Source organism: Giraffa tippelskirchi, chromosome 4 (assembly GCF_054371585.1).
Source record: "Giraffa tippelskirchi isolate mGirTip1 chromosome 4, T2T-mGirTip1v1.2.pri, whole genome shotgun sequence".
Classification (NCBI taxonomy): domain Eukaryota; kingdom Metazoa; phylum Chordata; class Mammalia; order Artiodactyla; family Giraffidae; genus Giraffa; species Giraffa tippelskirchi.
Genome location: NC_137278.1, coordinates 128,510,448 through 128,526,503, shown reverse-complemented (window position 1 = coordinate 128,526,503; position 16,056 = coordinate 128,510,448). Strand labels below are relative to the sequence as shown.

At 51.0% G+C, this 16,056-nt stretch overlaps 1 protein-coding gene across 7 annotated transcripts; it reads right to left on the bottom strand.

Annotated features, from left to right (window-relative positions):
* Window positions 1-455: 455 nt before the first annotated feature.
* ITGB7 (integrin subunit beta 7) lies at window positions 456-14,998 on the bottom strand. 7 transcript variants are annotated; one of them, XM_081596992.1, is made up of 17 exons: window positions 14,941-14,998; window positions 14,628-14,651; window positions 13,962-14,096; window positions 9,235-9,438; window positions 7,330-7,531; window positions 7,075-7,245; window positions 5,676-5,917; window positions 5,151-5,309; window positions 4,775-4,870; window positions 4,513-4,602; window positions 3,376-3,528; window positions 2,885-3,078; window positions 2,327-2,550; window positions 1,863-2,082; window positions 1,529-1,737; window positions 1,042-1,202; window positions 456-766 (listed from the first exon to the last, which is right to left on the bottom strand). In XM_081596992.1, the coding sequence occupies exons 4-17, from the start codon at window positions 9,433-9,435 to the stop codon at window positions 686-688; spliced, it is 2,403 nt and encodes an 800-aa protein (XP_081453118.1). In that variant the 5' UTR covers window positions 9,436-9,438; window positions 13,962-14,096; window positions 14,628-14,651; window positions 14,941-14,998; the 3' UTR covers window positions 456-685. The 7 variants fall into 7 exon arrangements, with proteins under 7 accessions (XP_081453118.1, XP_081453116.1, XP_081453117.1 ...); XM_081596990.1 differs by lacking the exon at window positions 13,962-14,096; XM_081596991.1 differs by lacking the exon at window positions 14,628-14,651.
* Window positions 14,999-16,056: the final 1,058 nt, after the last annotated feature.

Below are 16,056 nucleotides of genomic sequence, written 5' to 3'. Positions count from 1 at the left end.
TATCTCTTTGGGAAGGATATCCTTGGGAGAAGTTTTTTCACTGGGGCCAAAGTAGTTTTCTTTTTTCCCACCAAATGTAACAACCACCCCACAACTTCCAGCACCCTGTGAGCTCCCCTTCGCAGAGGAACAACAAGGAGAAGTAAAAACAGGCTATCAATTCTGAATAAGGAAAGAAAATACATGGAGCAGGACAGAACGAGGCTAGACACCAGCCAAGACAGTGTCTCTCCAAGTGTGGCCTGTGGCACTCCTCTGTCGGCTTTACCTGAGGATTCACTAGCCCACCCAGCCCAGTGCTGCTGCTCCCCACGCAGCCCATAGCGGCTCTTGCGTACTGTTAAGTCTGAGAAACTCTCCCTCACCCTGCCCTCAGGTGGCAGGAGGAGGAATGCATGTGAGGCCCAGGCTCCACAACCTGTCCTGGCCTGGGGTAAAACAAACTGACAGGTGCGTTCTCAGGTAAGACTTTATTGTATACTTGGGTGGGATAGCCCCCACTGCTTGTGAGGTAGTGAAGCAAGGTTGCAGCAGTAGGCAGCCCTTTCAATGTTGCTCTGAGAATGAAGTAGAGGGGCCTGCTCAGCAGGGCATTAGCCCCCTGCCAAGCTGTAGCCTGATGGACCCTACGCCTCAACTCCTTTCATCTCAGAGAAGAGCCCTGCAGTGATTTTCTCTCCCCACTTCAGAGAAGGGAGCTGTCTGCCTCTTGAAAGCGGGGGTTGACAGTGGTCGTGATGGCACTTTGGTAGAGAGGATTGTGGTCCTGTGGAAAGAAGTCGCCAGTGATGAGGAAAAGTCCCAGGACTCCTCTTTTATCTAGGTCTAAGAGGCCAGCCTAGAACTTGAGCAGGAACCCCAGGAACTGATGGAAATGAGCAGAGGAACCAGGGTAAGCCTGCAGAGGAGGCATAGGCCTGGGGTGTGGGGTGCTAGAAGGAATGGGGTGGAGTTGGGGATGGTGAAGCAGAAAGCAAAACCCTTGTAGCTAGGGGAAGCATGGAAAACCCCACCCAGTAGGGGAGGAGGCAGCCTCGTCACCTGCTTCCAGTTGAGATGCTGCCGCTCCTTTTCAAAACGATGGAATTCTCGGCGGTCGTAGATCTCCACTGAGAGCCGATAAGCGAGGACCAATCCCAGTCCCACCGCCACGATGCCCCCCACACAGCCCAGCACAATGATTTGAGTGTGGTCTGCTCCCTCTATGGGGAAGAAATAATGGACTTCTGGGGGCCAGGGCCTAGGAATTGATAGCCCGTCACCCACAATGTGTCCAGCCCCATCCAGCCTCCCTAGTCCTGCCTGTCACTGAAAACAAAGGGAACTTCCACAGGGTCAGGGTTATCCCAGCGCTCAGGGCCTTAGCCAGGTCCACTTGATCCAGCACCTGCACTCTTTCCTTGGTTTACAGCTCTGCTTCAGTCCCCAGCCTGATTGCCTGGCATCTTCACCTCCAGGGTTCTGGCCCCCTACCCATTAAACTTGCCGGGCTTCATGTGGCATGTCCACAGCATCCCTGCCCACTTACTCTCTGGAGGTCTCACTGTGAGCACAACTCTGCCTCCAGCTTCATCCTCTGCCAGAAAGAAGAAGAGCTGGTTGTCCTGGGTCCTCTCTTTGCACCAGCTGTCATCCAGGGTAGAGGTCAAAGCCAGAGTCATGTTGGCGTGGGCACATGCTGTGCTGCAGTTCGTGGCCAGGGGACCAGTCCCAAAGGCTTTGCACTCTGCACAGTCCCTGTCCAGTGGGTGCCAGTAAGTTACCAGCTGGACAGTTGTCACCCAGATGACCCACAGAAAGAGCAGGTGGGCAGGAGGGGCTCAGTGAGCCCTGTTCCCAAGGTGCAAGGCCTGAGGGCTCACCTGTGTGTCTCACATGGTGTCTTGCAGCCTGAGCATTGATCACAGAGGGCACCATAGTAGCCATCGTTGCAGTGGCAGCGGTTGCAATTGCAGTGTCCGTGCCCGTTGCAGAGCCCTCCCTCAGAACTGACACAGTTGTCCGTGTCGCCACTGCATTCACATGCTCTGCCCGTGCGGTTGGCGTGACAGTGACACACTCCACATTGGCAACGGCCAAAGCCTGAGGTAGGGCCACATGTAGGGTGACAACCATACTCCCCACAGCCACTGGGCACCACATGCTATCATGGGCTGCCTAGAGCTGATCTGCTCCTGTGCGTCCATTTCCCTCTCGAGTGTGTCAGACAACCTCCAACCCCTGCATCACAGCCTGATTCCTGCCCTTAATATCAAGAAGTTCCCAGAGCCTCAATGCACTTGGGGGGCCACTCTGACCCCACCCTTCTCCCCAAGTCTCCAGGTACCTCCACAGAGGATGCCCTCATGTCGCTCACAGCTGGCATCGTCACACTCGCACAGACGTCCAGAGCTCTGTCCGCTGCAGGCGCAGCGTCCACACTGGCACCGTCCCCTCCCGCTGCACAGGGGCCCTGTGCCATTGGGGGCCCGGCACCCAGACTCCAGATCTAGGGAGGACAGCTCAGCCTCTGAACACTCACAGAGTCGACCCAGGCGGCCGGGGACACAGCTGGGAGGGGAAGAGAGGAGAGGGAAAGGGAGGGATCAGAGAATCTGACTATGTCTTGACCTGCCTTTCCCCAAACCCTCTAAACTTAAGATCTCAAGATAGCTGGAGAGAGAGCAGAGGCTGAGAGGAGTATGGAATATAATGGAGTACCAAGGAGTAGACGAGCAGGGAGAGTTCCAGTGGAGGGAAGAAGCTTCAGGAGGTGAAAATCAGGGTGGAGTCTTGGGAGGTCTACGAAAAAGATGCCTAGAGACAGAGTTGCCGGTGGAGGGATGGAAGATGAGGTGGGAGGAGTACGGGGGTGCCATGTGGGTGAAGGGAAGTGGGCCCTCACCTGCACACCCCACACTGGAGGTGCCCCTGGCCATCACTGCAGTGAGGAGCCTGGGGCTGGGCGTCGCTGCAGTTACAGTCACACAGTGTGTGCAGCTCCACAGTCAGCTCCTCGGAGAAGCCACGGGCTCGGAACCTCAGCAGATGAGACTCTGGGAGGCAGCGGGTAGCTTGGAAAGTAACCAAAAAATTCACCTGAGGACAGGGCAGGCGGAAATCATACTAAGATCCTGGGCGCATACACACTCCTGTTCACATACACACACCCCAAACCCACTGGTCATCCAGAACCCTACTTAGCGAATGAAGGGACAGTGTCCTGCTAACACCCATTTCCTAGAAACACATTTGAGGAAGCTGCTCATTAAAGTGTCTCAGAAAGGACGGGTGGAGGGCTACCCCAGGCTTTTAACATTGTTTCCCAGGCCTGTTCCCCCATCCCCTCCTGCCTGCTCAATTTCCCCCTGCCACCCCCACACCCTTCCTTCTTACCATCTGGTTGATTCGGACGTGGTTGCACTGGCCCCAGTCTCCAGCTTCACCCTGCCTCTTCTCAGAATCCCCACACTGAGATTCATAAGAGATGTGGATCCCCGGAGGGAGAATAGAGTGTTCGTGTTCGAGGGTCACAGTGGATGACAGGTTCTGGGGAAAGTGAGAGTGACCATGTGAAAGCCAGTTACACCTCATGCCCTCTCCAGCTGTTCCACATCCTGCCAGAACCCCACCCTCAGCCCACCTGGGGGCTCCTTCCGTTCTGCCCAGTCAGGAGGAGTTTCTGCAGGAAGGACCTGGGATAGCCTCAAGCGAGAACACAGGGCCCAGAGGTCTCTAACACGGCCGTTGCAGCAAAGACTTGGTGGGGCTCAGGGGCTAGCCAGCGCTGTAAACATGCAGTAGCTGTGTTTTTCAAACCTCATGTCTGGACATGTAGTCTGTGAGCATACAAGGTCTAAAGAACAGATTCTTTCAATTGAGTTTGTCCTGGGAAATTTGATATTGTCTCACATTTTCTCACCATGGGTTTAGAACACAGTCTCTGTCGTCAAGAAGCCTACAGTCAAGTTGCAGAGATAAGACCTACACCCAAGAAACATGACTTTTTATGGTTCCGTCTACCTGTAAAATTCTATGGTTCCTGTGAAGAATATCTCTGAATTATTGATAAGCTTATAGTGAAGGCAGTCTCCAGATATCACATTCTTTATGGGACAAGTGCCAGCCCTTTTGTCTGTTATCTGTGTGACCTTGGGCAAGTCACTTAGCCTCCTTCCTACATCTGTATCCCCATGGATAAAACTAGAATAATAGTTTCCAAGCAGGGAGGGGTTTTAGTGGAGTAAATGAGACAGCAAACAGTGTGTACTTGGGATGGTGCTTGGCATGAAATAAAAATCAATATTAATTCCCTTTCTTGCCCAGAGCAGTGCTTCATGCTCTGCACAAATCAGGCACTTAAGATTTATGAATGAGTGCAAGACTGAGTGAATGAGCTGTTAATGACAGCCACACACAGACTGTAGGCAGGAGCTGTGGGGTGTGATACCAACAGGTGATTGTCCTCTTAGTTCTGCCATCCTACCTGGGGGTCCCTTTCCACTTTCCCCAGTGCCCCCCCCAACCCCTCACATTATAAGCATCCATGATGAGCTGCACCACGTTGCTGGAGTCCTCACTCAGCTCCCCCACTGCAGACTTGGGAATCAGCTTACTCAGCTCCTGTGACAGGGGGCGGGGAGTTGAGGGAAATGGTGGGTCACAATTCTCAGGAAATAAGCTTGCGGGTGGGGGAGGAGTCTGGAAGGAGGGCATATAGGGGGAGGAAAATGGGCATTTGAGGGAGCTGATAAAGGCTGGGCATGGGAGGGTTTGGCATTCACACAGCTCTCACCTGGTAGACAGGCAGTGTGGCGCTGGTAACAGCAAAGATGGGCTGGATGTTTGCCGCAGAGAGGGCCTGGGCTACTTGACCCACGGATGGGTAGTCCTGGAGCAAGGAGTGGGGACAAGATGAGTACCCCAGGCCCCCCTCACAGAATGCAAATCCAGGTGCCCAGCAAATCCAGGGTTCCACCAGCTAGAAGAGGGGAGGGGCTGGGGAGTGGAGTGACTTGGGTTTGTCTGAGGCGTGGAGGGACATGAAGAGGAGGAACTGCTGGGGAAGATGGCAGGGTGGTCACCGTAAGGACAGTGAGGCTACAGGGAGATGTCCTGGGAGGAGAAGAGGTGTGGCTCCATGGGGAGGGCGGGGAAGGGTGGCGACTCACAAACTCTGGGCTACGACTGTAGAGGCCATTGCTGTCCAAGTGGCAGTGCCCATCGCTGGGCATGAAGATGCCGCCCAGCTTGCCATCCCCAGCTGTGTGGAATGTGTCATCTGACGTGAACACCAGCAGGCGGGACACATTTCTCCAGCCAATCTGCTTCTGGAGTGGGGTGGGTGGTAGGCTGTGCACCTGAGCTGGGAGGGCTCTTGAGCTACCCCCACCAGCTCTACTAGCCAAGGATTTGGCCGGCGTCATTCTGACTCAGTTTGTCCATCCCCCTGTCTCCAGCTCCTTGCTTCTCCCCAAATAGGGTTGCTGCTAGTGGAGGCTTTGTAAATTAGAAAAGTATGCCTCTTCCTCCAGACATTTCACTCCAACCCACCAGGAAACTGCCAAAATAAATGTGCAAACTACCAGGACTATAATACAAAGCGCACCCCTTAGAATTGTGCACTGGCTAACCACAGGTGTGCATCTTGACTCCTACCAGCCCATCCAACTCAAAGACCCTCCCCGCCCCCTCACCTGGCAGAGAGCAGCCTGCAGAATGGCATCAAAGCCACCTTCAGGCAAGTCCAGGTTGCCGGACACATTCTGGCGTCCCACCTCCCGCTCGAAGGCCTTTGCATCCCCAGTGAGGGACAGCACATGGTGAAAACTGAAGGGTGACTGGCAGCTCTCCAGCCGAGAAGGGCAGGGGTGGCGAAGCTTGGAGGGCACTGTGCTCACAAAAGGCAGCACCGTTTTGTCCACGAAGGAGCCAAAGCCTGGGAAGAGTCATGAAGGTAGTGCCAGACGTCACTGGATGGGGGGGCCACTGCTGAGGACTCAAGAAGACAGTCCCCAAGATCTGGTGGTGGGGGACAGTCACAGAGGAGCTAATGAGAGACGGTCCTCCTAAAGGGCCAGGGACCCAGGACCCAGCAGGGGCAAAGGGGAGAGTGCACAGGCTCAGGGAAGTGGGGGATGGATATGAGGAGGAGGACATGGTGGTGGCAGGCAGGGGTTTGGTGAAGGCTAAAGAAGGCTCGAGCGTGCAGCGTAGTAACAGCAGCAGCAGCAGAAGATGAAGCAGGGGATGGTGAACAGAAGGGATGAGAGCAGAAGGTGTAGCAGGGATAGTGCATTTACACCTTGGCCAGGAGACGTGGCATCAGGGGAGTGTCCAGGTGGTACGTCTAAGGCATGTCTGACCCTGGGAGCTGTCTGAACACAGTCTCTCCAGATTCGGGGCCTCAGTTACCCTTCCAGTAAAATGAGGGGTCCTACAGGAACGACTCTTAAACCTCCCCTAGCTCTGACCTAGAAGATGTCTCTGGGGATAGATATCAGGAACCTGTGGCCTGGCCAGGTCTGTTAGAAACCAGGAGAGGGCATGAGTGTTCTGCCCCTTCATTTCTACGCCCCAGGTAACAGGTTTGCAGGAAAAAAAAAAAAAACCTCAGGGCAGCCTCTCACCTGAGTCTGTCTGCTCTCTCTCCCCTTGAGAGCACACTTTCATTTAAATAAACCCTCGCTTTACTTTCTTGTCCTGTGTTTAGTCACTCAGTGGTGTCCGATTCTTTGCAACCCTATGGACTGGAGCCTGCCAGGCTCCTCTGTCCATGGGATTCTCCAGGCAAGAATAATAAGTGGGTCGCCATGCCCTCCTCCAGGGGATCTTCCCAACCCAGGGATCGAACCCAGGTCTTCCTCATTGCAGGTGGATTCTTTTTGTCTGAGCCACCAGGGAAGCCCAGGAATACTGGAGTGGGTAGCCTATCCCTTCTCCAGGGAATCTTCCCGATTACTTTCTTGGAGTGTGGGGGGTGGACAGGAGAGGGCAGGAGAGGCCCTTGTGTGTCCTAGACATTGGCAGAGGCTGGGGTGTGGCTGGTTGGAGGCAGAGGGCAGGCAGGAGCGGGCAGGGCTCCGCGGGGCTTACCGATGCGCACGGAGTGGGTGACCTCCTGCAACCGCACCAGCAGCGCGTGCCCGAGCTGTCGCACGCGCTCCAGGTCGTCCTTCATGGAGTAGCTCAGGTCCATAAGGTAGTACAGGTCCACGGGGTATCCCTCCGCTCGAAGGAAGCGGACCCGGAGCTGTTGGGGCTCCCCTGTGGGTGGAGGTGGTGGGGAGGTCAGCGGGGTGCGGTGGAATCCCAGCCCCCGGCCTGACTGCCCACCACCCCCTAACTCACCCGGCCGCAGCGTGACCCGGACCCGCTGCGGCGCCAGCTGGGTGGCCCCCTCGCCGCGGGTGCCCTGGCTGAGCGGGTCGTCCTGTAGCACCTCCTGCCGGCCGCGAGGCTCCACCAGCTCCCCCGGGAGGCAGCCCCAGGCCAGCAGCTCATCTCGCCGAGCACAGCGCCGCGCCTCCGCCTCCCCGGACGCCGTGAAGTTCTGCGCGGCAAGGGGAGGAGTGTGGGGAACCCTGGTCCCCCGAAACCCTCAGCCCGGCTCCCAGAACCACCCTGCCATCCTGGCCACTTCCAAGCCCTCCCCTGTCAGGCAATTCCCTGAGCCCCGCACCCACCCCCAATTCCCTCCCCTCCTCCTTCCACAGCTACACTCGAACCTCATACTTGCTTCCTTGTCTAGAGCCCACTTCCTACAGCATCCCCCTTCTCCTACTCTTATCTCGACACCCCCTTTCCGCCAGATACCTACCTCTCACCTCCCCAAGCAGGACAGAGTTCCTGCTGAGATCTTAGGGACCTCACTACCATTAAAAAAGGAAGAACCTGTCCTCCTAGTCCAGCTTCCCCTGCCAACTCAGGCCAAAATGGGAAGGGGGTCAGATTAAGACAGTTCCTGGGAAGGGGACCGATAGGGACAGAAGAGGATACTCCCTTCCCCTCAGTGTGTCTGGTACCCCTGGACTGGCTGGGGAGCCACAGGGGAAGGAAATGGTTAGAGCAGCTTCTCAGCTGGCCCAGGTGCCAGGCTCTGGTCTGGGGACTGGAGGAGACTGAAACGTATCCAGCTGGCCCAAGAGTCCCTGCCTGGCTCCTCTGGCCTGGCACCTCTGCTCTCTGCCTCCCGCTGACTCTGAGTCTTCCCCTTCCAGGCCTCCCAGATTCACTACGTGCCTTTCTCCTGGACCCACTCAGCTCTGGAGCTCTGTCTTCCCATGAGCGTGCCCGCATTTCTTATCTCATCTAACTCCCCATTTCCTGTGAGACACTTCTGCCCCATCCCCCCAGCTCAGGCACCCCTGTGCTCTGCTACACCAGAGCCCTGTCTCTTTAAGGCATGAACAAAGAGCAGCTTTGTTTGATCAACCAGGGAGACACCCTCTCCCCTGCATCCTTCTTGCCACTTAGGTAGTTCAAGCCTTTGCCCAAAGCCCACAGGCTTCCAGCTCCTTCCAGCCTACCCTCCCAGTCATAGGCTGCTGCATATCCAGGAACACACCTCCACCCCCAACCCAGATCCAGAAACCCAATCACACACTTTCTGCAGTGGACTGACCCCCAGCATGATAGTATGTGGAGTTGGGGCCTTAGAGAATAAATTAAGGTTAGATGAGGTCATGAGAGTAGAGCCCTCATGTTTTATTGATTAGATCCCCATAAGAAGAAACACCAGACAGCTTGTCTGCAGCCTGTCGGCAAGCCAGGAAGAGAGCTCTCACTAGGAACTGAATCAGCTACCACCTTGATCTGAAATTTCACATCCTCAATCAATTTGTTTGTGAAATAAATTCCTGTCACTTAAGCCCCCCAGTCTAGGTATTTTGACAGCCCCAAGCTCTCATGGGTATACCCACAAAAGATCCCTCTCGCTATACACAAACAAGAGTTCAGCAAGAACATGCTTCCTCCAAGTTTAAGGTCACAAGTCTTCTCCATGTATACACAGATACACAGATGCAGACAAACATATATGCAGAGGAATCTTACATGCATGTGTGTGCCCACACACATACAATCATAGACAGAAGTCATGTGCACAAACTCAATCATATACAGGACTACAGAGTGTACCCAGAAAGTCACACATGTGCCCACACAATCATACTTGTATATCCAGGTTGCGCGCGCACACACACACACACACACACACACACACACACGGTTCAGAGGCCACAGGCCCATCTTTACCAGTTGCTTGCACCATGCACAGCTCGGGTGTGAGAGGATGCACTTTTGGCAGGAGGGAGCTGGCTGGCAGGACCCTGGCAGGGACAGATTGGGATCCCTCCACTCTGTGGCATCCTGTGGGGATGAGCTCTTGGCGTCCAACTCACTTTCACCTCTGCTCAGGGCCAGCAGGAGAACAAGGACCACTGACAAAGCCACCATAGTCTGTAATAGGATATAAAGGGGGTCACGTGGGTCCTCAGGAAGGGCCCCCAAACTCTTGGTCCTCTAAACTTAGCCTGTGGTTGTCCCTCTCAAAACTCTACTCCAACTCTTTATCTCACCCCATAGTTTCACTTCCTCCTGTGGATTCAGCAGTTTCTTCAAAATGGCAGGAAAGGGCATGTCCCAGGCTGAGGTAGGAGCCTTGGAAAAGACCCGTTCCTCCTGTGTACAGACTTTTTTTTTTTTTAATATTTATTTATTTATTTGGTTGACCCAGGTTTTAGTTGTGGCAAGCAGGATCTTTAGTTGCAGTATGTGGGATCTAGTTCCCTGGCCAGGGATCAAACCCAGGACCCCTGCATTGGGAGCGTGGAGTCTTAGCCACTGGGCCAACAGGGAAGTCCCCTGTGTGCAGACTTTATGAGGCCAGAGTGGGCAAAATGGCCTAAGCAAGAGTCTGGAGAGGGGACATGGATGCACGAAGGTCTGCATACAGGGCTATTCACCAATTCCAAGCTATAGTGGAAAGAGAACAAAGCAGAGAGGAAATGGACCAGATCTGATCCAGTCTTAGTCACTCACTGGCTGGTGTCAAGTCAGACTTTCTCTCTGAGCCTTAGTTTCCACAACTTAAAGTAACTGAGCTGCAAAAAGTAATCTGACAGTCCTTGTAGCTTTCATAACCCTGGATTCTAAAGGAAGAGGGCCAGGGGCTCTAAATAAGCGGGGTTGGGAAGTCAGGGGTTAGCAATGAGAGGAAAGAATGCTGGAGCAGTTGAGGGAGTATGTGAAAAAGGCAGGGAAATCAGCTGTATTTGACCAACATGACAGCAAGAGGAATCACAATCAGCTCTTAAGAAGAGCTGTCTAAAAGTCTGGGATAATGAAGAAAGAAAGGCCAGAGTTGGTAAATTTTTCTCTTTACTGTACATTGCACAAAGGGGATCTAGATTTTTGGAGAAAGCTTGAAGTCAGGGTAATTCCTGGAATGACCTGTAGGGAAGACCAGGCAAATTTGAGAATTTTAAAAGCTTATTAATTGGGACTTCCCTGGTAGTCCAGTGGTTAAGAATCTGCCTTCCAATGCAGGGGATGCAAGTTTGATCCCTGATTGGAGAACTAAGATCCCACACACCACAGGGCCACTAAGCCCACACGCTGCAACTAGAGAAGCCCCTGTGCATTTCAAGTAGAGAAACACCTACTTGCTGCAACCAAGAAGAGCCTGCGCTCCGCAATGAAAACATAGCACTGCCGAAACAAAACAGAAACTTACTAATTAAAATTTGAATAGGCAATTCAATATAACGTTTCAAAAATCAAAAAGTTAATTCCAGTGGCCATTTTTATAGAAATGCAAAAGCTGATCCTAACATTCATACAGCATTGCACGAATAGCCAAAAGAATCTTGAAAAAGAAGAACAAAATTGGAAGACTCACACTTCTAACTTTCAAAACTTACTACAAAACTGCTGTAATCAAGACAGTGTGGTATTGGCATGCGTGCATGCATGCTCAGTAGCTTCAGTCGTGTTCAACTCTTTGTGACTGTATAGACTATAGCCCGCCAGGCTCCTCTGTCCATGGGACTCTCTAGGCAAGAATACTGGAGTGTGTTGTCATGCCCTTCTCCAGGGGATCTTCCCAACACAGGATCAAACTCACGTTTCCTGTATCTCCTGCGCTGCAGGCATATTCTTTACCCACTGAACCACCTGAGAACCCCATAGTATTGGCATAAGGACAGGCAAAGAGATCAATGGAATAGAATTGAGAGTTCAGAAATATACAAATCTAGACTCTCCTGGTGATCCACTGATTAAGAATCTGGCTGGGGACACAAGTTCAATCCCTGATCCAGGAAGATTCCACATGCCACGGGACAACTAAGCCCGTGTGCCACAACTATTGTGCTTGAGCTCTAGAGCCCACAAACTGCAACCACCAAGCCAGTGTGCTGCAATTCCTGAAGCCCATGCACCTAAAGCCTGTGCCCACAACAAGAGAAGCCACCTCAATAAGAAGCCCACGCACTGCAACAGAGTAGCCCCTGCTAGAAGCAACTAGAGAGAGCCCTTGCAAAGCAATGAAGACCCAGCACAGCCAAAAGCATTAAATAAATAAAAGAAAGAAACATACAAGTCCATCCCTTTATGGCCAATTGAGTTTCAACAAAGATGCCAAACCATTCAATACAGAAAGAAGTCTTCAGCAAAAGGTGCTGGAATGTCTGGATATCTACATTTAAAAGAATAAAGTTGGACTTCTACCTCACAACATACACAAAAATTAACTGAAAATGGACCAAAGACCTAAGTATAAGTTCATGAACTATAAACTCCTAGAAAAAAATATAGGGGTAAATCTTCATAATTTTGGACTTGACAATGGATTCTTAGCTATGACATCAAAAGCACAAGCAACAAAAGAAGGAGATAGATAAACTGAACTTCAAATTTTTAAACTTTTGTGCTTTAAAGGACATTATCAAGAAAGTGAAGAGACAGACCACAGGATGGGAGAAAATATTTGCAGATCACGTATCTGTCAAGTATCCAGAACTTGACTCTGGATGTTCTTACTCTGGAACTCTTACACCTCAACAACAAAGAGAAAAACAATCTACTTTTATTTTATTTTTTTTCTACTTTTAAAATAAGCAAGGGACTTAGACGTTTCTTTAAAGGAGATTGATAAGTGATGAACAACAGATTAAAAAACGCTCAACATGATTAGCCTTCAGGGAAATGCAAATCAAAACCACAGTGAGATACCACTTCACACCCACTAAGATGGCTAGCATTAAAAAAAAACATAGAAAATAAGTGTAGATGAGGATGCAGAGAAAATGGAACTTTCATACATTGCTGGTGGGAATGTGAAATGGTACAGCAACTGTGGAAAACAGTTTGGTGATTCTTTATGAAGTTAAAGCACAGAATCACCCTGGCACTTGACAATTCTACCCCTAAGGATATCCCTAAAAGAACTGAAAACGGATGTTTAAGGAAACACAGACTTGTGCAGGACTCTTCATCGCAGTACCATTTACAATAGCTGAAAGGCAGAAACAACCCACATGAATGTCCACCAGAAATGCCCATCTGATGAATGGATAAAATACGGCATACCCATACAATGAAATATTATTTGGCCATATAAAAGAATGAAGTATTGATACATGCTACAACATGGATGAACCTTGAAAACATGATGTTCAATGAACAAAACTAGTCATGGACAAGCACACATTATACACCTCCATTTATATGAACTAGCCCAACTAGACAATTCCATAGAGACAGAAAGTAGCTTAGTGATTGCTGACGGTTGGGGAGGAGAGGAGGATGAGAAGTGACTGCTTAATGGACAGTTTCCTTTTGGAGTGAAGAGAAAGTTCTGGAACTAGATAACAGTGATGGTTACACTACATTGTGAATGTACCTAATGCCGCTGAATTATACACTTAAAATGGTTTAAATGATCAATTTGATGTGTTTTTTAGCACAATGTTAAAAATCAAAAAGTTAAGATTGTGAGAAATGTCCCTCTCCTATTCCCAATCCACCCCAGTTCCCACAGTTACACCAAGCAAATAACCATCATTTATTAGTATTTTTCTTGGTTGTCATCTTTCAAGAGATTTTTAGTGTATATACAAACTAACATGAACATACATATAGTCTTCAAGTGATAGAATCAAATGACAGAATTCCACAAATGCTAGAATACTTTGCACCCAGTTTTTCATCTTCCTCAGTTTCACTACTTAGAGTTCCCACTACCCAAGAAATAAAGAATTCCCTTGTTCTGTATAGATTTCCATTGCACGGATATGTCATGTTGTATTTAGTTTTTGTGATGAGAATTTATGTTGTTTCTAATTGTTCACTATTATAAACAATACTGGAGTGAAAATTCCTGGATTTATCATTTCACAGGTGTGCATGTTGTATTAATAGGATAAACCCTGGAAGAGGATTTGTAGAGTTAATAAATAGGAATCATTTGTAATACTGGTGAGCAGTGCAGACATAACCGACATAACCTCCTGAAGGGCTGTAACAATTCACACAACTATCAGCGGTGCATTTGAAATGCCAGCTCACTCCTTCAGGAAGCATCAACATCCTTCTCAGCCTGGGCTGAGACTCAGTACCAGACACTCGACATGGGGTGTGGGGAAGGGGTGGGGTGTCAAGCCGCTGACCGCCTCCGTCCTGCTCCCCACCACCTGTGACCTCAGGCGTAGTAGATATATATTTAACAGAGCCTCCACCCTCTGCAAGAGAGACCAGCCCAGGACTCATCCTCTGCTTAACCTTAGGCTTGCCGGCTCGGCTTGCCTGTGGTCGCCCAGGCTGGGGATGCTGCAGCATGAACAGAGACCAGTTTTGACTCATCTCTCACAGGTGGGGCTCCGGACCACACTGGTTCCCCGGGAGTTGCTCATCTCCCCTAAATGGGGCCCTGGACATGTCCCCCCAACCCCCTTCTCCCCTCCTTGGGATGCAGGACTTACCACCAATTGTATCTTAATCTCTTTGCTTTTCTCTCTCTCCCCTTCCTATTCAGAAATCTGATTACACCTCTAGTCTGCTTTTCTCTCCTCCACTTCTTTACAGTACTTGATTTTACTTCCGTTCCCCCTCTGATCCTAAACATAGAATGGAAAAATCTATTTCAACCCCATCTTTTCGCAGATGGAAACCGAGTCCCAGAGTGGTGAGTGACTTGCCCAGGGTCCCCAGCGAACCTGAACAGAGGCAGGGACTGACACCGATCAGGTCTCTCCCCTCCAACCCAGGCCCCATCTTCATGGAAAGTTTCACCTTCTCCACACCAGTCCCCGTGGGCTCTACCTAATCCCCTTTCTGTTTCCTTGGGGTCTTCTTTGATCTTCCCTTCGCTCCCTCTGGGTTGTCCATTTTCCTGGACTTAATTCTAACTCCAATACCCTATTGCCCCCTCAGCAGCTGAGAAAGAGAGCATATTCCCCACCCATCCAGAACTCCCAAGTCAGGAGGAACCTCTGCTGCCCACTCAGCGTCACAAGGAGACAGAACTGAGCCACTGAGCCACTGTCTCCAAGGAGTGTGGGATCTGCCCAAAGGGAGGAGGCCTGAGGGAGCACAAGGCATTAGGCAGCAGGCGCAGCACCTGGGGAGTAATATGGGGAGAACCTTACCTTGTATTAGTCCTTGACACGTAGCTGTAAAGCAAATGATGGCACTCATACATCCCCTACCTCCTTTCCCTGTCTCCAGTCCCACTCTTGGGAAACCAACCCAGGAGAGATGGGTGGGGGAAGGGAGGGTTTGTGAAACTGGATGAGGGGAAAGGAACAGAAGATCTTGGGGATGAAGAGATTTCAGAGCCCTTCTCAAGACTCAGCTGAACCCTGGGTGTCTTCAGGCCATAGGCCTCTTCCCAGGAGGCTGGGACCAGGTGGGGCCTGGGCGCGTAGCGAGAGGCAGAAAGGCTGGTGCCTTGGTACTCACAGGTGCGTGCTTGCGTGCGGAGCAGCCCTTCCTCCGGCAGTAGCAGCAGCCTTTGTGTACTGATCTGGGAGGCTGCAGAGGAGGAAGTGACACACCCCGGGGTGGGGGAGACTTGGGGGTGGTGGGGGTGACTGATCTAGGAGACTACAGAGCAGATAAGGGTGAAAATGGGTCAAGGGAGTTGGTGACACAGGGATCTGGAAGAAGGAAGCTCGTCTACTGAGTACCTATTGTGCGCTGGATGTATCATCATAATGTTATAATTCATCCTCACAAGAACCTCATGACATGGGTGTGAAACTTCCCCCAGCCCCCTAATTTTACAGACATAGAGGCTTAGAAGTACAAGGCAAAGAATTTTGCCCGAAATCACAAAGTTAGCAAACTAGCTGGTCTGGATTTAAATCCAGGTCTGCCTGCCTCCCAAATTGATGATCTCTCTACTTCCTCATATAGGAACATGATGAGAAGGAAGAAATATGGAGGCAGTAAGTACTGTAGGAGGGGGAAGTTAGTGACTATTGTTCTTTCTGAAAACCTGGAGCCCACTGTCTTAGAGTGGGTGCTTAACTACATTGACTCTGGAGCCAAACTGCCCAAGTTCAAATCCCTGGCTCTGTCACTTACCAGTAGTGGGGCCCTAAGTTTTTTACTTACCCTTCCTGTGACTGTTTCATCTGTCAAGTGAAGCTCATATGATTGTTGTGAGAATGAAATGAGATTATTTGTATTAATTGTTTAGTGGAGAATGTGGCACTTACTAGGGGCTGGATAAGAGTGAGAATTGATGGGTGAGAAGTAATAGAAGTGGGAGAATGAAAAATTCAAAATCCAGACTCTGGAAAGTTGGGAGACATTGGCACAGGGCAGGCTCAAAGGATGAGGTTGGGGGTCCAAGGAGTCAACAGCGGTGGAGGCTGGGATGGGGGTGGCAGAGGTGAACTGGGCAAAAATGAGCACCCACATGGCAACTGGAGCAGGGCAAGGATGAGGCTGCTGGGAAAAGAGGTTGAGGCCTGCAGTTGACCACAGGGTGTTTTAAGAAGGAACTGGACGTGATGTCTGTTCACAGGTCTGTCTCTACTGTGCAGGGGCCACAGAGCTCATCTCCTGGCA

Bases quoted from the DNA above. Each gene is read 5' to 3' on its own strand.
- ITGB7 (XM_081596992.1), bottom strand. From the start codon at position 9,435: ATGGTGGCTTTGTCAGTGGTCCTTGTTCTCCTGCTGGCCCTGAGCAGA. The intron at 5,918-7,074 runs GTAAGCCCCGCG...GACTCTTCCCAG, and splicing joins CACCCACTCCGTGCGCATCG to GCTTTGGCTCCTTCGTGGAC. The intron at 2,551-2,884 runs GTGAGGGCCCAC...TTCCCCTCCCAG, and splicing joins CTCCAGTGTGGGGTGTGCAG to CTGTGTCCCCGGCCGCCTGG.